The sequence below is a fragment of the Ambystoma mexicanum genome, chromosome 7q (genome assembly GCF_040938575.1).
Source record: "Ambystoma mexicanum isolate Mex_15411 chromosome 7q, UKY_AmexF1_1, whole genome shotgun sequence".
Classification (NCBI taxonomy): Eukaryota; Metazoa; Chordata; class Amphibia; order Caudata; family Ambystomatidae; genus Ambystoma; species Ambystoma mexicanum.
The window spans coordinates 647,383,265-647,407,626 of NC_090941.1; the positions used below are offsets into that span (position 1 = coordinate 647,383,265).

The 24,362-nt window shown below is 46.2% G+C and overlaps 1 protein-coding gene across 4 annotated transcripts in view; it reads right to left on the reverse strand.

Moving 5' to 3' along the window:
* Nucleotides 1-24,362, reverse strand: part of USPL1 (ubiquitin specific peptidase like 1) — a 462,937-nt gene that overhangs the window by 368,791 nt on the left and 69,784 nt on the right. For all 4 annotated transcript variants that reach the window (XM_069639225.1, XM_069639224.1, XM_069639223.1 and 1 more), the window contains one exon: nucleotides 4,837-4,962. In XM_069639225.1, coding sequence (XP_069495326.1) covers nucleotides 4,837-4,962 — 126 coding nt within the window. The remainder of the gene's footprint in view (nucleotides 1-4,836; nucleotides 4,963-24,362) is intronic.

A 24,362-nucleotide genomic window follows, 5' to 3' on the forward strand; every position in this document is an offset into this window, starting at 1 on the left:
GGTGCCCGAAACTCCCAGTGCTTAGTCTTCTAGGAGACCCAAATGCACTCTGGCATGATTGGCTTGCTGACTGTCCGGCAAAGAGCCACCCTCCAGGGTGAGTGACAGATAGGCTGGAATGAATGGGAGAGAACTGAATAAAACGGTGAGTCTCTTGCCTTGGAAGGCAGAGCCGACCACTGGAATGAAAGAACCGAAGACGAGCTGGAAGAGGACGGCTGCTGCAACTCCTGGTCCGTTGGTTTGCCCAGTGAAGCTCTGCTGCAGGTACGAATCGCCAAGTACATCTCGACAGAGAAGCCCATTCAAGGACGACTTCTCCCTTTGAGTTGGTGGGACCAATCAACTCGACCATAAGCCACCTGGATACTCATCTTGGAGCTGGTTGACTTTCCTCAGAGTGCTGCAGGAAACCGTACAACCAGGGAGAGACACCAGTTTGTGTGCTTGACTTACAGCTACCGGAATTTAAGCTTTGCCAAGCTTTAGTGCAGGAGTCCCCCGACGTCCTCCCTCTTGTCCCCACGACTGAGGCCGAGGAACAGAGAGATCTGCAGGAACTGCCAGGAACAGAAGTCATCAGCTGCATTTTTTTCTTCATTGTAAGGTACTGTGAAAACCCGACCTAGAGAAATTACCTCTCACTGTGAAAGTGCGTGAAACTTTTGCAACTCGCAGGCCTAATCAGCTTGTGACCCAACATATGATGATTCTTTTTTAAAACTACGTCTGAGAAATTTTACAGAGACTTTACGGTTTACTTATCAGAACTGCTTATATCCTATCCAAGACTTTAGCCCATTGACTTTGACCTAACCTATTCAATGGACTTCTGGTGAACTCAAATTAAATGCACGGTCCAAGAATAATTGTAATCTTTTTATGTTCCGATAACCTATTCCTTTTTTGCTCCTCCTTCAAAGTATTCTGAATGCATCAGAACCTTAAAGTACAGTACTGAAGTATATTTGTGTATAATATTTAACTGCCTCCTTCTAGTGAATGTTACTGGCTGTTGAATAAATTAAGTGTTTAACCAAGAAACCTTGAGTGCAAGAGTTTTTTTGAACACCTGCGATTGTAGACCTCTGTGCAACATTACAGCTCACATCCCCTCTTGAGATAAGCCTGGCTGCTCAGAAACTCTACCAAAACTGTAGTAGACTTATATCAAAGGTTGGTCTGCTTACACCTGTAATCTTAGTTGTGTGTAGTGGTCCCAAAGGGTACTGCATACAAACTCTGCCTAACAAAGGTGATTAAGGGACCATCCGCACAATAGTGAGTCTCAATACCAATCGCAAGATACAACAGAAGCCAAAATAGTCCTGTGGGTCCACTACAAAAATTACAATGATTGTGTAATTGGATACATAGACTGATCTTATTTATGGTATTTTACATTATCATGGCATTGGAAACAATGGAATGAGTCAAAGTAACTTAGTGTGTACTCGCATTCCAAGAGGGTTTGAATTGTAGATTATAGATGCAATATATTCTCTGGGGATATATTTTCAAAGCTAAACACCATCTTAAAAATGTCCCTTGTTTGATTTCTTTTTTGTGGTAATGTTTGAAAAATGTTTGTTATTTGTGTAGAAACTTGCCCTTAAGCTCACTATAAGCCGCAATTAAATGTGTTTCTATACTAGTGAAATATGCGTTGGCATAAGGCACAGATAATATTGAAAGTGTGAACTGACTCCCATTGTAAAATGGGGAATCTTTGCATTGGGAATAACAAACTAGTATTGTAACTAATGCAATATTCAATTCTCCTTGGCTCAGGGATAACGAGCACTAAATAACAGATGGCATATTGGTTGAATTTGTAGAATACATTTGGACAATTAAATTGTTGATCATTTACACTCATACAAACACACAGTGGGGGTGTTTGAACTGAATTACTTAAAAAAAGGAGGTTGCTACAGAATCACCCATAATCGCAACTTTAAATATTCTTTTTTTACTAAACTCCTCCATGGTACTCTCCCGAGCCAGCAGCACATGCATGTACACAAAAGCACATGTTTGCAGTCACACTGAGATTACACAACACGCATCTCCTTGGTATTAGGTAATCCCCTTTTGGTATAGGTCCGTACTACACAAGTGTGTTGTGTGACTGAGCAGCCAGGCCTATCTCAAGAGGGGTAAATGTGAGCTGCACAATTGAAATTCGTAAATACTAGTAGCCAAGTAACACTTGCACTCAAGGTTTCAGTTATAATAGCACTGTCACTATCTCGAAAAGCTAAATAAGAGACTGCTGGAGGATTAACTGGAGAAAGACTAGGTGCTTTATGTTGTATGGTATTTTTTTCTTTTTAGTTTATTTGTAATGGAAGGGGAAGAGCTAAGTGATTTTAAATAGAGTTTGTAAATGTGATGGAGAATGTTAAATGACATGTCAATTTTTTTTTGTAAAAGTTTGTGATAAACGAAATAAGATTATTTTTTTTAATTGTAATTTATCGGCAGGTTTAAATAAGCATTCTTTAAAAAGGCAATTAGTTGTAACAATTCAAATACACTTTAAAATTACTTTTCAGAGTCAAATAAAGCCAGTGGATAATCTTTGGATAGGCTCAATACATCATTATTTGCATTTATATATCAAACCAATACACTTTTGTAAACTAAGTTGCAGAAAGGGTAGTAAAAAGGTTAAACCAGTTTCTCAAAATATGTGAGGACAACTGAATCCTCCAATGAAGTCTAGATAAGCCTTTCCCAGCAGTAACAATATACAAGCTACCACCTAGGAAGGACAAGTATCAAAGTCAATGGATTTAGACGATTGCCTTTAGGGAGCTGAGCAGCCAAAGTCATCTGTAACAGTCTATGGATCTGATGCACTTCTTGGACAAAAGGCTTGCACAAAGTTAGAGAGTTCAGAATAATCACCTGTAGGGTCACAAGCTATTAAACTTGTGAGAAGGAAGTTCAACTCAATAAAGGTAAGCCAAAGCAATTCCCCAGTGAGAACAGCGCAGCTACATGCAATAAGGTAAGTGCCCCAATCCTCAAAGTACCTCGGGTTAGAAGAGTGGTCCAGCTGGATTCCATCTTGCTACAGCGTTGCCGACCATGGTTCCTGAGCCTCAGTCGTGGAGACAAGAGGGAGGATGTCTGGAGGGATTCTGCGGCAGTACTCTGAGGTCGTCGGCAGCTATGGGCTCATTTTGGTTGGTACTTCGCTGTTTCAGTGCTCAGTAAAGAGCACTGATGCGGATCACGGATACTGTTTGGACTTCCTTCACTCCCTCGGTCCTGCACTCTGGTGAGGGGACTCTGGATCTGGAGTTCCTGCTTCAGGAGGGTCCTTAGGAGTCTCCTGAAGCTTCCATCTGGATTTGTTCTGCGGCAGACGTTACACTATTACGGACACTGGACCACGGTCATTGGGCTCGCGCAGTAACAGAGAGGCACAGCAAGTCAGGGATGGTCATCAAGTGGAGTTAGTTGGTCACACTAACCCAAGGGGAAAAGTCGTTCTTTCTGGAGCTTCTCTGTTGAGGTGAAAAGGGAGGTCAGCAAAGCAGCAGGGCTTCACAAGGCAATTCAAGGGTCCAGGATGTTGAGCAAGCTTTGTTCACGGTTCTTCGTCAGGTGTTTCTCCCAGTGATCGACTGCCTGTAGTCCCAAAACCTTCGCCTTTTAAGCAGGTTTCTCCCATTCATGTACAGCCTAGGCTGTCGATCACAGCAGGCTAGCTGTCCTGAATTGACAGCCAGCCAATCAGGACTAGTTGCATTCAGGCATTCCTAGAGACAAAGGACAGGGAGTTTTGGGGCCCTCCCTTACATCCTGCCCTTCCAGACACACTGGAGGCAAGGGCGGGTTTTCAGGGCTGAAACCCACCAAACGCAAGACAAACAAAGTGCTCAAATCTGTCCACACACAGAGTAAAACCCAAAAAAAAAGAAACAGAAAATGGCAAAAAAATTAAAATAAAATACAAGGGCCATTTTGACTAAATGGTCACCCATGGGTGCTGTACTGCAGCATGCGGTAGAAAAGCACAATGGTAGGAAATATTAAACCACTGCCACCAGCCGTTTAAAGTGGTGAGGGTAACAATATTACATGAGAAAGTAGGCTAAGGAGCTACTAAGTTAACCCCCAGCACGCCACATAAGATGGTGTGTGCTGGACCTACAAAGAGAAAAAGGTAAGTAAAGTCAATTTCACTTTACTATTCTTGGGAACTTTGGATTTCTCTTAAGGTTTAAAATACCTTTTCTTACGTGAACTTAAGTAATTCTCAGTGACACTGCACTCAAGGTGCTGTGTGTCACCATACAAAAAGCAGATGCCTATGGAATTTGTCAGACCTCAAAAACAGTGAAAACATAAAAATCCAAATCCGGTAAGAACACGAGGGAGTGAGAAAAAGGTCCCAACTCACTCCAGGGTTAAAATTAAAAAGTCCCAAGTCCAGCAAAAGAGCTGGGGGTCTCTAAGGTTGAAGGGAGTTAACACAAAAGAAAATGACAGTAAGAACAAATATTGGCCGCAATTCCATCTTGTCTGCCAACTACGACTGTGCTGCCCTTTACCTTCGCAATGGCCCACAATGTATTTTTGCAAGAGTGAAAAGGGGTCCCATCATTCTTTTCACTCAGGGGTTGATTAACCTTTTTCCACAGTGTGGGCATGTATTTGGTGTCTAGTTCTGCCTCTGATTCGGTCATTGAGCAGAGGCACAGTACATACTAAAACATGATCCACTGGCATGGAGCTTCCTGCTGCTCAGCCAGATCACAGTCACCCAGTCTTCAAATCACACAAATCACAAGAAAAGGCTAAATAGATCAATGAAAATACCTGTGGATTCTCGCAGAGAATGATTGATTCCTTAAAGCTAATGCGATAGACCTGCAAGGGGTGCGTCAGTCCTTTCAATTTGCAGGCTGGACACGCATCGGAGGTTACTTTACATGACTCATAAACCTAAGAGAATTGTACAGAAAGTTAAAGTGCATTAAAAAGAATAACTGCAATAGAAAACATTACCATCAACCCTACCATGCAGTGCGCTAAATCCCCACAGCATGCAAGCTTAAAAGAATTGGGCATTACATTTCACCTTTCCCTTATCAACAAGATCAATGCCAAGTCCAAAATAAAGCCTCAAGAAAAATAAACATGGTATCAGTGTTCCAGGGCATCCCTTACGGACATTGTGAGGACTAACCCTCCATAGATTGCAAAGTGTTAATAGGATCACAGCTGTGGAGCCCCAGAGGCATTCCCAAGCAGGCTGAATGTCGATGGCATTTGATTTTTCATTTACATTCTCTACAAATCTTTCTCCCATTCCCACACATTTCCTGTACGAGGATACAGATATACACAAACCCATCTGCTACTTTGTCTTAAGGTGTTTTTTTCCCTCTGACTTGAACAGAAGGCATGAGAATGGTGTTCACTGCTGAATGTCCATGAAATCCTTTATGCTCAAAAAGTATTAAGGATGTATTTGGGCTGCCATAAACTTTTTTTTTTTTTTTTAAAAACAACCTAGCAATTAGTAATTGCTCTACCAAAATGGCAACTGAATCTCTGCATTCAGCCACATTCCTGCTAGAATGACATGGCAAATAATATAGTTTAAAAGAATAATCTGGAGTGATGTCACATTTTAAACGACTGTACATATTAAGATTAAAATGTATACAATACATATTCACACAATTATTATACTGCCTCAATTATACATACTTTTCCAAAGGATGTTTATACAATATCTTTCATACTCTTCCATGCCATTCCTGTACTGCATAATAAAATAGTTTCCCATGTCACTACTAACCACCCCACAGTTCAAAAAATAAAAGCTACGATGGAGGTTTTCATAACTACAACCACAAACCACTGAGAGCAGCACGTTTGCATGCTACCAGCAGTCGGTTCAAGGCCAATACTCGGTCATTACAAAGATTTACATGGCCTTCTAGACATTAAACTTATAAATAGAATTCTAGGATGCAAGTGTTTTAAGCTGGACATAAGAGAAAACGTGCATTTGGCAGATTGGTAGACTTGAAATTTGCTACCTCTCAGAGGAAACTTAAGTAAAAGAAATCAAGGTTTTAGACCAGAATTACCCTCATTGAGGGAGAAACAAACACATGAAGACATTCAGCTTTGTCAGTTTGTTAAATGCATCTCACAGTGGAGTGAAAAAAAGATTAATGTAATCCAATGTCCAGATTGCATGCATTAAAAAGTAAATAAATGCTATGGAAACATCTATAAACTATTCAAAGGTTAACTTAAGCAAATGAGCCATCCCCGATGCCAAGATCTGGCAAAATAAGGTCGAGTGTACTAAAGGTTTAAAAAGAGCATGGACTCCACAGACAAAACTAGGTTTAAAATCCAGTGGCGGGTCTAGATTTTGCAGGAGTTGCAAATTCTTAGAAAACGTAGTAAACCTGCAGGATGGATTCCTTAGTTTATATACTCTACCTAAGAGACATACACTCACCCCATGGTGATGGATAACAAAATATTTACCCGTGCCTTCTGTAAAATGATGCATGTCAACATAAGCACATATTTGGTGCAATGCGGCCAGCCATGTACAGTGAAACTTGACATTTACTGCAAACAAAGGTCAAATAAATGTTTCAAACATCCCTATTATCACCAACAAGTTTAATCCATGGGATTTGTTACTGCTCTTCATAACATCTTGAGTGGGTAAGTGGATCTTGCAAGCCCTTTTTAGGTGCTATACCACTGCCCTCAGTGCAAATATTTAATTGTTTTATACATCTGAAGGTTTATACAGAAAAATGAAGGACCTTAAAAACACATGGAATTTATGCAGTGCCAAAAAAGTGATTACAGGACAGGTTTTCTTTAGTGCTCTTTCTCAGGCATAATTATTTATTGCAGTTAACCAAATGCACTGGGAAAAACATCCACAGCTGAAGCACATTTTGAAGCGGGTGCATGCAGTCCTAACAGAATAAAAAGCAGCACTTCCAAAGTAAATGGCTGCATTCTAATGCTAGGTGTGGTGCGGTGGATGGGAGATCAGTTTAATGTGCGCAGCAAGGAGGGTGGTCTGAGTCTGCATTCTGGCTACCATGGGGCCTGTGTAAGAGATTGTGTGCCGCTAGGCCGATTTTTCGTGGGGTATAGCTGCGTTATACCAGGCTGTTGGCGTTCTACGAGCGATGTACATGTGTGCAGCCAGGCCGAATTGATCAAGGGGTGTAGCTGCGTTCTATTGTTTGTTGATGTAAAGTGGAGAGTGAGCATATTGGTAGGAATGAGTGGTTATCGGTGGGTGGCCCCTCCATTCTTGGGATGCTTTCGGAGCTCAATGCGCCATCCGTGTCTGTCCTGGTGGTTCGTGGTAGTGGATTTCAGAGAGGTTAACTGGCTGATGAGTATGTACTGTTATCTCGGTCGGGCAGTCCTTTTCCAGACACTCTGACTCGGAGGGCCCATTTTCCGGGTCCCCGGTGGAATTTTAAGCTGGGTGCTTCCTGGGTTATCACATGATTCTCCAGAGATTCCAGCAAAGCATAGTTATGGTGAAAGAATTCCAATGACTTTCAAAGGGAGTTACACCATAGAGCAAAATTGACACCGAATGAGCCCTGAAAATGGATGATTATAACTCATGGAGAAAATTTGCTTTCATTGGCGATATGGCTCTTTAGCATCATTTTCTTTCCTTGCTTCAACTTCTGTCCTATTGTCGTGTGACGTTTGCTCCAATTTGTGTTTGTGCCTTGAATTTATGGTAGTAGGATGATTGTGGATGAAAAGCTTGGTGTCGTTTACGTGGCCATCTGTAACTGTTGCAGCAAAGGTAATGGCTCGTTTTACCCATTAACATTATTCATAACTCAATGCACTTTTAATGTTAAAGGATATTTGTACCGCGCACTTTCACCACGGGAGTGGTCCCCTGCGCTCTGATGGCTCTGAAAGAGGGAGGGGGCTGGGGTGAGTTAGTGGGAAGAAGCTGGAAAAGTGCAAGAGCAGTGAGAGCTGCAAATGCTACAGTTCAGCCTCTGACATGTTGGGCTTACTGAAGGCAACTAGAACATTACATCTTTTCCCATGTATTTGGAAACTACTTTGTGGTTGTAGCAAGGAAAACTTGGGAATTACACAAATTGAAAGAGGAGGCATTATATCCTGTACAACTACTTCTGGCAAGTTCTATGGAGAAATTGAAAGCGAACTTTGATTTACTCCTATGGTCCAATCCCATTTCCTCCATACTTACGGGAAATTCCATCCTATGGGCAAAAGGACGAGCATTTCTTGCAGCACCCAACAAAAAAATTCTCATTTAATTTTTATCTGAGGTAGGTCCTTTTCTCTGCATGTTGCAACAAATCCAGGAATTTAGCCTTCTCCCCAAGGGGGGGCACCCCCTTTTGAGACTAGAAAGGTAAGCCAGCTACCTTAAACACTTCTGAGAGGGCATGGCAAGCAGGATCTCACTAGGGGTGACCCCACAACCCCCTTAGGGGACAATGAATCTCCAGTTGACAAATCACATCTCCCTCACCAAAGATTACTTTGTTGGGAGCCTTTTCTGTTGATTGCTGCTGCAAGTTCCCATCCAGTTTCCGTTCTTTCTTCACCATGACCAAGAATACAGGGACCAGGACGTGTGCTGCTGCATCATCATAAAGGCATCCGTCTGCAAGCTCTTCTTCAATGCTGAGGTACTGTGTGGCTTAGGGTAATACTTTCCTAAACTCGAGTCACTCGTTTTTCTGAAGACCAATCAAGGGCTTCATAAAACCACACATCTGAGCCAGTACATTAGCTCCACTGTTAGTATAAGGCTGTACTACCTGAGAATTTGGAAGCATGGACAGAGCAGCCAGGCTTATCTTATGAGCGAGACAGGGCTGTAGCTTGCTACAAAAATTGTAGCATACACATGGTCCAAAGAAACAAACACTATGTATAGTAAAAATAAAGGGTTTATTTAAATTCAGACCGGGCATGGTCAAACACAGACTTTCTCGGAAAAATGACGCAGCTTCTCTTTCTGCGTAACTGCATGCCCATAGCGATATAATTATATTTATATTCAACACACGACCCACTTTTTGAATGAGCATTAACTCCAAGTATGAATAACTAATACACCTTAATTTAAAGCAAAAGGCTCTCAACCATGCGCACCATTTAAACAACCAAACTAGGTCGATTAAATTTCAGGTGGGATTTAACCCAGGAACTGTCATAAGCAATCGGCAAATCAAATTGATTTAAACTTGGACTAAGATAAGGTAAGATCTTCCATGATTAAGAGGTAACTTATAGTCAGAGAATCTAGTTACTGCATCACTGCAAATTCTAAACCGGCAAGGGATCGGCACCATTGAACCCAATCTGTAACAATAAGTAATGGTAACCTATGTATATTTGATAAGAATTTAATTATCACAAAGGCAACAAGCCATCATGCTAACCTATACGTAATTTACAATGATTTAATTATAATAAGAGTAACACAAGTACAGAATGCTATCAACCGTTTCATACTTAATTTTTGCTTTACTTACCATCAGTTAATATACTTATGTTATTTCCTCCAGTTTTCTTTTCTTTTTCACTTTAAAATTTTCATTTACAAGTGACACCCATAAAGACAGACAAAATCAACAACCCCAGCCAATCCCGCCCAACTTCCTCACTCGCCCCTTAGCTGCTACCAGGTACCACAACGTTATAGAATTGTCAAATATTAGCAATCACCACACTAATGGAGTAGTGACCATTAGCAGGTACACTGGCCATATGAGTGGGAAAAGGGAGACAGATAAGGATATGGAGGAAGTTGATGGAAGTGGAGTGCTGATGCGAAAGGACCGTGAATACCAAAGAAGCCCAGATCAGGGCAGAGCCGCAGAAATGCTCCCACACCCCATCTGGGGAGATTACGCAAACCCAGTGCCTAAATCCAAGAGACCAGTGCCTAAATCCAAGAGAAATGCCAACTAAATTGATTCCACTAACAATTTCATAAATCTACAGCACAACAAACTACACTACATTGCAACAACAACAAAAAAAACAGACTCGCACAACAGTACACAACTACCGGCCGTAGTCCTATGGTATGCAAACCAGGCAATAACCCTATCACACTTTAAGACAATGTATTTCAAGGTGAGTAATTGACCCATTGATACATAACTATCCGCGACCTAATGGCTAGTTATACCCAGTATACTTTTAAGAGTGCCTAATACCGTTTCTACGGTAAGCAAGAACTTCATTAATCTATTTTAGAATAGAGTAACGCAATTCAGGGAAACACAAGCCAGAGTTACAAGTTTAAAAGAGCAGCACCTAATCAAGGCAAGTAATGCCGATTTAAGAGGGGCTACCAGCAACTCAAAGACAAGTATTAACTTCCAGACTGTTTTTAGATCTGTATAAAGCAAACCAGGGAAAGAAGTAGGATACACTAAGAATGCCACTGTTATTAAAGGCCTGTAAACCTTACTGGTGAGCTTTTACTCTCGGTTAAGAATACTAAAACCGTACCAACACAGATTACTTTTTAGAAGGGCAGAAACATCATTCAACATTACTTATACACTTTTTAGAGGGGCAAAATGCAACTCAAAGGGTAAGCAGAACCTTAATGACACTAACAACCTCTTTCACAGAAGGAACAAGTTACTTACCTGTAACCGTTCTCCAGCATGGGTTTGGCATGGATTCACATGCTCATGAATATTCCCGTCGTCAGGCCGGGAATCCTCGGTATAGAAATAAAATCAGTATCAGTTTCGTTTCTGATCTGTCTTTCTTAGTAGTAACCAATCACTGGTCTCTGGGTCATACTGCCCCCAGCCAATGACTGCCCTCTCCCTAAGCCCCGCCTCTGGCAGCCATCCTCAGATTTGGTAGCACGTAAAGTGGCAGTATGACCAAGTGAAGAGCCGCAGAGGGGTAGGCGGGAGGGTTCGCATGTGAATGCATGCCAGACCCATGCTGGAGAACAACAGTTACAGGTAAGTAACTTGTTCCTTCTCCAGCATGGGGTCTGGCATGGATTCACATGGGCATGAATAAGAGAATACATAGCAGTACACACATGCACAACCACGGGAGGTGGCACCAGGCTCAACATTAAGCAATACAACAACTCAACATTAAACATCTCTTACCTCCTCACCAGGCTCACCTTAAGCGAACAGGTTGCGCAGCACTGCTTGGCCGACCCTGGACTCCTCCCTGGAGTCCCGATCGACGCAGTAGAATCTTGTGAAGGTGTGCGTCGACCTCCACGTCGCAGACCTGCAGATGTCCAGCAGGGGCACACCATACAGGAACGCCGTGGTAGCAGCGATCGCTCTGGTCGAATGGGCTCTCGGACGGCCAGGCAGCGGTCGGTTTGCCAACCGGTGACAGTGCATGATGCAGCCGGAGAGCCATCTGGAAATGGAAGTCTTCGAGAGATCCTTCCCTCGATTCACAGTCCCAAAGTTCACAAACAGCTGTGATGTCTTCTGAAAACTATTTGTGCGGTCCACATAGAACTACAGCGCTCTAGCTACGTCCAGCGAGTGCAGAGTCCTTGCAGCCGGCGACGAAGGAGACGGGAAGAAAACTAGCAGCAGCAAGGGTTCGTTGAGGTGGAAGTCCGACGGCACCTTGGGCATGAAGGAGGGGTGCGTCCTCAGCACCACCCTCGTGTCGTGAAACATCAAGTATGGCGGCTTGCAAGATAGGGCCTGGATCTCTCCCACTCGTCGTGCGGAGGTGATGACCACGAGAAACTTAAACGGTGCCGAATGCATAGGCTCAAATAGGGCCCCGCCCCCATCAGCCTGGTCAGCACCACGTTGAGCTCCCACGCCGGGGCAGGGGCTTTCACCGGCGGGAATGATCGGAACAATCCTTTCATAAATTCCTTCACCAGTCGATGAGACCACAAGGACGCCCGTCCTGTAGTTCTGGTGTATCGTGAGATGGCGGCCAGATGTATCTTGATGGAAGCGTGAGCTAGTCAAGCCTTGGCCAATGACAGTAGGTACGGCAATACTTGAGGGGCCGTAATCCGCAGAGGGTTAATCTTCTGTGCACGGCACCAGACAGAGAACCTCTTCCATTTATGTCCGTAGCACTTGAGAGTTGAGGATGCCCTGGCCTTTGCAAGAACCTCTCTGCAGTCGGCCGGGATGTCATACCCTCCAAACTCTAGTGCTGCAGGAGCCAGGCCTGCAAGTTCAGCGACTCCGGGTTGTGGTGAAGAATGGCGCCTCCTTCTCTGGAGAGAAGATCTGCGTCTGTCGGCAGCTTGACTGGTGTGGACATTGACAAGTCCAGAAGGTCCGGGAACCAGATCTGTCTCGGCCACGCTGGTGCGACGAGGATCATCCTGCACCGGGACCTCTTGATCTGGTTGATGAGCCGGAGCAGCAACGGCAGCGGAGGGAACGCATAAAGAAATAGGCCGTCCCAGGGGAACGAGAAAGCATCGCCCATGCTCCTCGGCTGGGGGAACCTGCTGGCGAACCTCCGGCACCTGGAATTCGTCGCCGTCGCGAAGAGATCGATTTGGGGTTTGCCCCATCGTCGGAAGAGTCAATCCACTTGATCCTGGCGTAGTTCCCACTCGTGGCACGAGCGCAGCTCTCTGCTGAGTGAGTCGGCGATCGTGTTTTTTATTCCTGCCAGATGAAGAGGCACCAGAAACATCCCTTGGGCGACGGCCCAATGCCACAGATCCTGGGCTTCCCTGGATAGGGCAGGGGGGGGATCCTCACCACCTTGCCCTTGAGGGACGGAAGAAAAGACCCGAGGACCCAGAACACTGCACGGAGCTCAAGATGTTGATGTGGAGTGACTTCTCCTCCAGGAGCCAAAGGCCTCTCGCGTGAAGCTCTCCGGAGTGCGCTCCCCAACCTTCCAGGGAGGTGTCCGTGGTCACCGTCACCTGGTGAGCTGGGGTCTGAAAGACCGTGCCCGCCGACAGATGAGCGGGTACCCCACCACCGGATCGCCTGACGGAACGTCTCGTTGAGAGGGATCCTGTCCTCGAAGCTGCCCGTCGACTGGACCCAGCGGGCGTCGAGGAACTCTTGTAAGGGGCGCATCCGAAGCTTGCAAAGGCGCACCAGATAAATGCAGGAGGACATCATCCCGAGGAGGGACTCAAGAGATCTTTCCCTGGCCATGTCCGTGGCCAGCAGACGCTGCACCTTGCCCAGAATGGTCCTGGTCCTTTCCTCCGACGGCGAGGCCAGCCGCGCCACTGTGTCGAGCTTGGCTCCCAGAAACAGGGCGACTTGCGACGGAACCAGGTGGGATTTTGGAAAGTTGATGGAGAATCCCAGGTCCGTGAGCAGCTGGACGGTCTTCGCAGTGTGCGCCACGGCGAGCTCCCTTGTCCTTGCCCGGATGAGCCAGTCGTCCAGGTAGGGGTAGACGTGGATCCCCTGTAGGCGCAGCCGCGCCGCCACCGGTGCGAGGCACTTGGTTAACACCCTGGGTGCTGACTTCAATCCGAACGGGAGGGCCTTGAACTGGTAGTGCCGCCCTTGCACCACGAACCTGAGGAACTTTCGGTGTCTTTTTAGAATGGGGATGTGGAAGTACGCATCCTCCAAGTCCAACGACAGGCAATCACCCTCCGCCAGCTGTCCCAGCACGTGCCGAGGGTGACCATACGGAACTTCTGTGCCTTGATGTACTTGTTCAGTCGTCGCAGGTCCAGGATGGGGAGCCATCCTCCTGTCTTTTTTACGAGGAAGTACCTTGAGTAAACTCCGGAGCCCCGAAGCCTCTTTGGGACGAGCTCGATGGCACCCTTGAGCATCGCCCTTACTTCCAACAGTAGTTGAGGGACGTGATTTTCCTTCCTGGCCACGGGTGGAACGCGAGGGCACTTCTGAAACTCAAGGGCGTGCCCTTGGGCCAGGGCGTCCAGCACCCAACGGTCAGTGGAGATGGACTCCCACACGCTGACAAACCTCGCCAGCCGGCCTCCCACTGGGGTGCTTCGGCGGGGGCCCGACCCCACGGTCGGTTCAATCTTGTTTGGAGGCTGCCTTGCCTCCTTGACCTTCGTGTCGACGACGGGCACCACCTGACTTGCCGCATCCCCTGTAGGCTTCCTGGGATGAAGATCTTGCCGCTTGGCGGTACGTGGAGGAGCCACTGCCGGAGCCCTTGGAGGCACCTTGTGTGCATCCAGAGCTCCGAAAGGACGGCGTCGTTGTTGGAGCACTCCCAGTGCCCAGGCAGTCTCCGTGTCTGTCTTGATGGCCAGAAGGGACTCGTCAACCGCCTTCCCAAACAGGTTGTTCCTGTCGAAGGGCATGTCCAAAACCTTATTTGTAAGTCCTGGCGGAAATCCGTCGCCTTGAGCCACCCTCGTCGTCTCAGGCAAACGCTGTTGCCCAACTGACGGAAACCGGTGTCGGCGATGTCTGTTGCCACCGTGATGGCGTGGTCCGAAGCAATCTCACCTTCCTATAGGATTTCAAGGGCCTCAGCCCTTTTGGCGTCCGGAAGGAAGTCCAACAGAGGGGCGATTTTGAACCACAACTCCCTGTCTTAGCGGGCTACGATAGCCAGGGCGCTGGCCGCCTTGATCGTCGTCGCTGCGGATGAGATGACCCCGTCCCATCGTGTTCAGCTTCCTGCCCACGCCGTCCGGCGGGGAAGTTGATGTCGAGGCCGATGCCCCCCAGCTTTCTTCTTTGCCGCCGCCGAGGCGACCGAATCCGGGGTAGGTTGCGCCCGAAGGCACAAGGGGGCAGTGTCGGGGACCCGGTACTTCTTCTCGTACCGGTCCCTCATTGCCGGCGCCGTGGCAGGGTTCTTGAGGAGGGCGAGCCCCTCATCCCAGATGTCATCAAGAAGTGGTACGGCCAGGACCGTCTTCCTTTAAGCCTCGCGCCGTTGGCAAAGGAATCCTTCCTTCTTCTCTTCTGGGCAGAGCTGGAAGAGCTTGGATGCCCTGGAAATCATGGCATGAAAGGATCCAATCTCGTCAGGCGGGAACGCCCGAGAAGGGGGCGACGGGGGACACGTCCCGTCGTCGCCTCCGTCATCTGTACCCGTCGTAGCCGTGTCCGTGCCTGTATCACCCCCCCCCTCCGAGCCACACTCCCCCTCCGTCGGAATCTTCGAGATCGACCGGGGCCTCTCCAGAAGCTTCGCCGGGTTCTCGAACTTCCTCTTACGAGCCAGAGCGTTGATTCGTGGTTAATGGCACCGGGGAGGATGCGCCCTGCCTGGCAGCCAAGGAGCCCGACCGTTCGGCGCTCCCGGTGCCCGCGGACTCACGGTGCTTGGCCTTGTTGGGCCCCCGTCGCCGGGGCGCCCTCACACGACTTCTTTTTCTTCTTCTTGCCTGACGGGCTCTTCCCTTCCAGCCAGTTGGCGAGACGGAGGTGGCGATCCTTCCTGGTCCGCTCCGACATATTCCCACAAAACGCACAGTCCTTCTCCGTGTGAGTCTTGTCCTCATGGAGACAGAGGCATAACGAATGCTCGTCGTCCTTGAAAACATTCTGAAGCTGGCATCCAGAGCAGGTCCTGAACAGCTTCCCGGGCGTCGAGCTTCCTTTCTCCTTGGCCATGTCCGTGGTAGGCCTCGGAACTTCTGGAATCCTCCAAAAGCGTAACTCGATGAAATCTTCACCCTTGAGGGGTGTAGAAAACTCCGAAACGGATCCCCGTTGATCGGATGTAGAAACGGTGGAGCTTGAGGCTCTATTTAACCGAAAAATGAGAAAAATATCCTGAAAAAGCGCGAAAACGCAGCAAAAGCTCGAGAGCTATAGCACGAGGACTCCCAACACTTGAACGTGCGGTAAAAATCTAAGGATGGCTGCCAGAGGCAGGGTTTAGGGAGAGGGCAGTCATTGGCTGGGGGCAGTATGACCCAGAGACCAGTGATTGGTTACTAAGAAAGACAGATCAGAAACGAAACTGATAGTGATTTTTTCTATACCGAGGATTCCCAGCCTGACAACGGGGAATATTCATGAGCATGTGAATCCATGCCAGACCCCATGCTGGAGAAATAGTTACCACACCAACTTATTTAGCAAGTAAATACTTTTACACTGGTTATACGTTCAAGGTAGAATCCCTTTCTTATCCAGTCCTTCCCTAGTCTATTGCATGAGTTCTCTCAGAGGCAGAAGAGTGGCCCTAGTGCTCTAGGTGCCAGCTGTAGGCAAGCTGAGATAGGGCTCAATTGCAGGAAAATCAAAGTTCCAGGGGAGAGTTAGCTCAAAGTTTTCCGGGACGTCACAGAAGGCTCCTTATATGTATTCCAGAATAAGGCCTGGGCAAGTGGTATGGGTATACCCCCCAACAACACAAATCACCCACTCAGCCTCACAGGATGCACACCAGATGGATTACCCAAGCCCACAGTACCTTGGGAAAAAAGAGCAGCTTCAGAGTGGATGCCTTTAGAATGCAGCAGCACAGGACTTGGTCCTTGGTTTCTTGTTCTGAAGAGTAATGACCTGGACACGGGATGTGAACTTGCAGCAGCAGACAGAGGCGGCTTCCAGCAAAGGTTTCCTTCACAGATCACGACTCTAGATTTGACACCTTTTAAAAGCAGACAAACAAATATCGCTGGTAGGATTCTTTTTTCTCTTGGTCCTGCACTCTGGTGAGGGGACTTCAGTGATTCAAATTGTGTCTCTGCAGATCCAGCAGGAGTCCAAAGTGTGACTGATTTGGATGACCATGCACCACACTCCGGTTCAAGGTCCCAGGGTATTTGCGGTTTGCAGCCCAGCAAGGTTGCAGCAAGTTGTGTGATGCCTCAAAATGCAGGCATACTTGAGACTAATGGATCCCACCAGCCTCTGGGTGGGACTAATATCGTTTGGGACCCCCCACAGGTCGATTGGAAGGAAGTTTTGCATTAGGCTTCAGTTACACAGAAGGCACTCTGGTTGCTGGAAATCAGACTTTTTTCTTCATCTTCCTCTTTTGTTTCAGCTTAAGTGGTCGACTTGTCAGCAGCTTCCAGATTCAGAGTATTTATCAGGAACTGCAGCACAACTTCTGCAATCTCTCCCTGCAGTTTACAGAAAGGGGCAGTGTGGCTGTCCAATTGGACAGCCAGTCCCCAACTGGGACTTGGCTCCTTGGTGAAAGACATAGGGCAGCAAAGTTAAGGACTACGCTCTTGCTTCCTGACTTCCCAGACACTCTGGAGCCTGGGCGGGAATAGAAAAGATTCCCGCCAAAGATTTCCAGAGAGGCCCTTCCCGCCTAGAAATGCAGGGGAAGACTTCAGACATAAGGATACTTAAATGGTGAAAAAGGAAGCCACCATTCTACCAGAATGGTGACCCTTCTGTGAAATACAGAGGCTGTGAGTAATCAGACTAAAAAAGGCAGCAAGGTACAACCACTGCCACCAGCCATTAAACTAAACTTGCAATTGTAACAGAAATGCAACAGGTAAGTAAGCAAGGGGATACATTATATCCCCAGCACTCCGCATAAGGTGGGGTGTGCTGGCTCATTATATAAAATGTAAAGGGGGACGCTAATTCCTCTTTACCACTTGGAGAGACATAACAAGGTCACCCATAAAAATAGTAAAAGGCTAGGTGAGAGGTGAAAGATGACCACTTACCTAGGTACAAGGAGAACAATCCAGCAAAAAGTTATGGGTTTGACACAGGTCAGGCAGATGCATCACAAATATGAAAATCTTACCCAACAAGCCCCTTGGTGGACTTCAGAAAAACTTTCCTAACAGGTGTATTTGTAGAGCGTATGTTCACCCCCAGAGGAGCATCTTGGCACTAGTGACCGATAACAGACGTATATTGTTACCCAACTTAATGGTACTCATTTTACTGACCTCGGAAGGATGAAGGGCTGAGTGGACAGTTAGGGAGAATTCATATTCTGTGCCAATTACCCCTTCAACCTCAGAGACCCCCAGCTCTTTTTAATTTTAACCCTGGAGCGAGCAAGACCTTTTTCTCACTCATATGAGTTGACCCTATTTGGAATGTGTATTGTCACTGTTTTTGGAGTCTGAAACTCATAGGCATCTACTTTTTGTATGGTGAGACAGCACCTTCCGTGCAGTGTCACAGAGAAATCCCTTTAGATTTCTCACAAGGTTTAAGCCTGTCAAGTGGCACAGCGAGTAGAGCGCTCGCTTTGACACCCGTGCAGAGCCTGTTAACGCAGGTTCGAATCCCGGCAGGGCCAAACTCAGCCTTTCATCATTCCGAGGTCGATAAATGAGCACCACACACCGTGGGTAATAATAAGCAGCGCTCAGATACCTGAGGGTTCGTAGCGCTATATAAATGCCTAATTATTATTATTATTATTATTAAATGCCTTTTCTTGGCTGAACTACAGTTCCCAAGAATAGTAAAGTGAAATTGGCTTTACCTACCTTTTCTCTTTGTAGGTCCAGCACACACCAACTTATGTGGAGTGCTGGGAGGTTACCTAGTAGCCACTTATCCTACCTTCGCATGTAAAAAATTGTATGTTACCCTCACTACTTTAAATTGCTGGTTGCAGTGGTTTACTTTTTCATACCACTGCTTTTCTACCGCAGGATGAATCATCAGCTGCAGTATAGCACCCATGGGTGACCATTTTGTCAAAATGCCCCCCCGACCCCTGTCTTTTTTCCACCATTTTCGGTTTGTGGGGTCCTTCTTGGGTTTTCCTCTGTGCGTTGACAGATTCAAGCCCTCCGTCTTGCCTTTGGCGGGCTTCAGCCCTGAAGCCTGCCTCTGGCTCCAGTTGCCTGGAAGGACAGGATCTGAGGGAGGGTCCCGAAACTCCCTGTGCTTAGTCTCCTAGGAGAACTGAATGCACTCCGACGATTGGCTGACTGACTTTCGGCAAGGACAGCCACCCTGCTGGGTGAGTGACAGCTAGGCTGGAATGAAAGGGAGAAAACTGCCTTCCAAACCAAAAGACTCGCCTTTTTAAGCAGAGTCGACCACTGGACGAAGGAACTGAAGAGCTTAAAGGGGACAGCTGCTGCAACTCTTGGACCATTGGTTTGCCCGGTGAAGCCCGGCTGCAGGTCCGAATCGCCAAGTTCGCATCGACAGACAAGACCGTGCAAGGACTTCTCCCTTTGATTTGATGGGACCAATCAACTCCAAAGTAGGCCACCTGGACACCCATCTCAGAGCTGGTTGAATTGCCTCAGAGTTGCTGCAGGAAACCGTATAGCCAGGGAGATGGACACCAGATTGTGTGCGCGTTACTTTTAAGCTGGCCTAAATCTTATGGAAGATCCTCCGGACTCCCAGAAGCAGGACTGACCGAGTCTGACCCCCCCCCCTCAGAGGAGTGTGGGACCCCAGAAGCCAGAAAAGTCCACCTTCAATGCCAGGAACCACGCTTGTTGCCATCTGCTGTACTGCAAGGAGCTGAAACGCGAAACAGCCGCTGAAAGCAAAGTTTGCCGGTTGCCAGTTTTGACAGTCCCAGTGCAGGAGTCCCGACGGCCTCCCTCTTGTCCCCACGACTGAGGCCCAGGAACAGTGAGATATGCAGAGCTGCACAGGAACATAAGTCATCAGCTGCAGCTTTTCTTCTTTACCAATGTACTGTGAAATAAGTCTAAGAGAACCTAGCTCTTACTCTAGAAGTGCTTGTAACCTTACACAACTCACAAGTCTTATCAGCTTGTGGCCCTACATTTCATTCTTCTTTTTATCAAAGACTCCTAAGAACCTGTGCAAAGACTTTTTCATTTATTTACCTGAAGTGCTGCATCCTATACAAAGAGTGTTGCCTATTGACTTTGGCTTAGCCTAATCAAATTGATTGGCTTCTATTGCTATCTGAAAGTATTTGCTCTGCTTAGACATTGATGATCTCTTGTGTTCTAATAATCTTTGCCTTTTACCAACTTTTTAAGAGTGTTCTGAATGCCAACATTAAGATATTAATGTCCACAGCACATTTGTTACTGAAGTCACCTGTGGGTGTAGGTTGTGTGTGGGTCATCCCAAAAGGGTCTCGTCTGATTCAGAAACAAACTGTACAGTATTGAAGTGTATGTGTGTGTTACTAGTAGATTGCTCCCTTCTAAAGAAGGCTTTAGAACTGACTGATGAAAACATTTATAATTGTTTATGCAAGAAACCTTGAGTGTAAGTTTATTTGAATACCTGTAATTGTGAACCTTTGTGCAACTCCACTACTGCTCACATTTCCCCTCGAGATACGCCTGGCTGCTCAACATGCTACCAAAACTGTGTAGTACAAGCTTATACCAAAGGTTGGGTTGCCTACACCTGTCGTCATAGTTGCTTGTAATGTTCCCAGAAGGTACTGCATTAAAACTTTGCCTAACAACCTTTCCTTTCTGCAACCTCAGAATCTGCAAAGTATAGGAAGTGTGATATATAAATGTCATTACTGTCCTTGTGATTGATGTCACCTCAGGGTGTAGGAAGTGGGTAAGAAACCTATCCAAATGATTATCCAACAACTTGTTTTGATTCTGTAAAGTAATTTTAAAGTAGATTTACATTGTTAAACGAATTGTGTTTTTAAAGAACGCTCATTTAAAAATTGATGTTAATTAAATAACCATGTATAACAGAAACCTTGAAGTGTTACTTGTCTATATGGATTTCATTTGTACACATTTACCCCCTCTTGAGATAGGCATGGCTGCTCAGTCACACTACCAACTTGTATAGTACAGACCTATACCAAAAGGTGGGCTACCTAATACCAAGCAGATAAGTGTTGTGTAGTCTCACAAAGTGCATCAATTCTTACCATGGACCTGCCAGGATTCGAACCTGTGACAATTTAGGTCAAACACAGGTCCATGTAGTAGATGCATTAGTTCACTGAGCCAGAGACCCCGCAATAAGCTATCCATTTTATGGGATCCTTAAGACCTTTTACTTTTTTCTGTTTGTCTTTAAGGCTCTGACCTTACTGTGGCCATAGGGACTTATCCGTCCACACTGCAACTCTGTCCTACGATGGCCCATAGAGAATTGCTTTGAAAGCATCACTTTCTGTCCATAGGTTGGGTATATAAACCTGCAATGTAGGGGAGTAGGCTAGCGGCAGCTGCAATTTAGTTTTAGCGTTACCAGGGGTGTAATCTTTTACTGCATTAGTAGCCCAATGAACCAGTATGGTAGCTGTTGGGGAACAAATGCAAGTTCTACACACAGCCGGTTGGTTCCTGGGCCTATCTGTTGTCTTGGGGAAACCACAACAAATGCCTAACATTGCAGTTATGCTCACATGGGCTCAGAGTTCAAGCATGGTGCACCTTCATGAGTGGTTTGGGCTGAGCGAGATCAGTCACTCTTCCAGACATGCCAATACAAAAGGTGTGGGTTGTCCCAAATGTTTTTGCAGCTTTTGGGGCAAACACGATTAGCTGGCTGCCAAAACCTTTCAGTGCCCCTTTATAAGATTAGAACAATCAATGGCTTAAGAGCCTCTGAGTGAATGGGTAAATATATAGGGGCCATCAAGTCAATTTCTCAATTCTGCTGGTTTATTCATCTGCTAGAGAATTTTGCCACTAAGCTGCTGTACTTTTGGGACTACGTCTGGCCATAGTGGATGGGTCCTGTGCCATTCCCATTGGCTTGTTTTGGATACCCAAGGAGGGATGCACATCAGCCTCATCCTTCCCAAGTCGTCCTCACTGGGTAGGCTGGAAATCCTTGCTGGAACCATTTCTGGGCAGTTTTCCTGGTGCTTCCCTGATCTACTGCCGAGGTTATTCATCTTGGGGTAGTAAGCTTCCATCACCTGGAACGGTATTAAACAATACTAACCAGCCTCTGCTATTCATCTGGGCTGCATCTACTGATGCCCAAGCACGGTTTCCTGCTGGCTTACTACCCATTCTTACCCTATGAGACGCCCTAAACTCTTTGGTCCAATTGCTATGCCTTCTGGGTGGCATCGCAGTTTTTGCTTTTGCTCCCAGATTGGTAGGTCACACTACGAAGACCAATTTTTCTTTTAGCTCATTTTAGCAGTTCTGGGATTGAAGTCCCTGTGTGGCTAGATTCCAAAACCCACACTTGCAAATTAAGAACTTTACTTACTGGGTTGCTCCACCATTCCAGAGCTGTATTTTGGGAACAGCCACCGTGAGTACATACCCCTGGACCCAGGGCTATTCAAGGTCCTTACCCTCCAAGGGTCACGATGGATGTTGGGTTCTGCAGGTCCCCTTCAACCACATTTCTCCATTTTGTTTTCTTTGAGGTGGAATCCTGCCCCAAGTAGTTTTCTGGTCCTGAAACCTTTTCACAAGGGTCTACTCCGATGTCCTCTGGGGAACACCAATTTACCATACAACCCCATAAGCTCAGTTTCGGCTATTTGATGTTTTGTTAATTTCTATGGGAAACATTTCTTCTTCAGCTACTAACTGCCTCAAAAGTGGCTGAGGTACTCATGTGAACTGAGATTTTCCTTGGGTGCCCCACCTCCATGGGTACCACGAGTTTACAGAGTACTAGAATTGTAAGTGCTTTACTAGCGGTTAGGTAAAAATTGATGTAGTAATACTGTGCGAGACTACACAACACTTATCTGCTTGATATTGGGTAACCCACCTTTTTGTATAAGTCTGTAATACACAAGTTGGTAGTGTGACTGAGCAGCCAGGCCCATCTCAAGAGGGGTAAATGTGAGCTGTAGCAATGAAATTCGTGAATACAAGTAACCAAGTAGGGTTTCAGTTATTTAACATCAGTTTTTAAATAAAGCGTTCATTAAAAAGGGCAAGATATGCAACACTGTAAACATACTTTAAAATACTTTTCAGAATCAAACTAGTAAATACTCTTTGGATATGCTTCTTCAACAATTACTACACCCTGAGGGGACTTTATTCACAAGGACAGTAATGGCATTTATATATCGCATTCGTTTTTAGATTCTGAGGTCGCAAAAAATAAAGTTTTAAGTAAGGAAAGGTTAAACAGGTTTTCAGTATATGGGAGGACAATAAAATCGTCCAAGGAAATCAAGACAAGCCTTTCTCAGCAGTAACAGTCCAAAACAAGTTACCACCTATGAGGGACAAAGTCAATGGGCTAGAAGAGTCTGCAGGGAGCCATGACAGCCAACGTCAATTGGAACACAGTCTATGGGGCAGAGGCACCTTAGATAAAAAGTCTTGCAAAGTTAGGGAGCTTGTAGAAAAATCACTTGTAGGGTCACAAGCTGTTAAGCCTGTGGAAAGCAGAGTTGGAATCAACTCTAAAAAGGTAAGCCACTGCAAGTCTCAACTGAGAAAAGCAAAGCTCAAAGACACTGAGGCAAGTACCCAAAGTCTAAACAGTACCTCTGGTTTGAAGACGAGTAGTCCAGCTGGATTGTGTCCGGTTGCAGCGATGCAGACCCTGGGTTCCTGAGCCTCAGTAGTGGGGACAAGAGGGAGGATGTCTGCAGGCCTCCTGTGGTGGTACTTGGGAGGTCGTCGGTAGGTACAGGCTCTTTTCGGTTCAACTACACTTCGCGGTTTCAGCGCTTGGTAAACAGCAAATAGCAGATGAAGCCAGAAAAACATCCATGCATCTTCTACTCCACAGAGGAAGAACGGTGGGCGCATGTGGTTCTAAGCAGATACAAGCATTAGATATACAATTACGGTGAGTAATGTCCCTTCTGAGGCTTGTGGAATCTGCTTAGATCACATGCTATGCATAGATTAACAAGCAGTGTCTGAAGAAGGTGGTGGGCTGTGAGACGCTACAGCAGCAAATAGATGTTTTACCACTGCTTGTCCCAGAATGGGCGTCAATGAAGAAGTGCCGAGTAAAATAATGGACACAGCTCCATGTAGCTGCTTTGCAAATGGCGTCCAGAGGAACGTTTGCAATAAAGGCCAAGGTAGCTCCTGTACCCATGGAAGAGTGAGCGATTGGTGTAAAAGGCTGAGTTTTATTTGACAGAGTAGCAGAGCTGTATGCATCCGACTATGCATCTGGAGATGGCTTTGTTTTTGGTTTTTTTTTAAACGTGGTCACCTTCACTGCAAGGTGCTGTGGAGACAAACAGTTGGTCTGCATTTCTTAGAGGTTTTGTCTTGTTTACACACTAAAGGACCGCCCTCCTTACATATAGTGTATGGTGTTTTTTTCTCAGCGGAGCAGTCTTATATGTAAGGTGTTTAAGGCTGGATTTAAGCATAGGCTGAAAGGGGGGTCCATGGAGTTTTGCAAGAACAGCGTTAAGGTCCCACCCTGGAGGCAGGTTTGAAAAGGGGAGGATGGAGTCTCTTTACTCCTTCCATGAATGCCTTAATGAGGACTTTCCACCAGGACACCTTGCTTTGTGAAGCAGTGTACGTGGATAAAGCT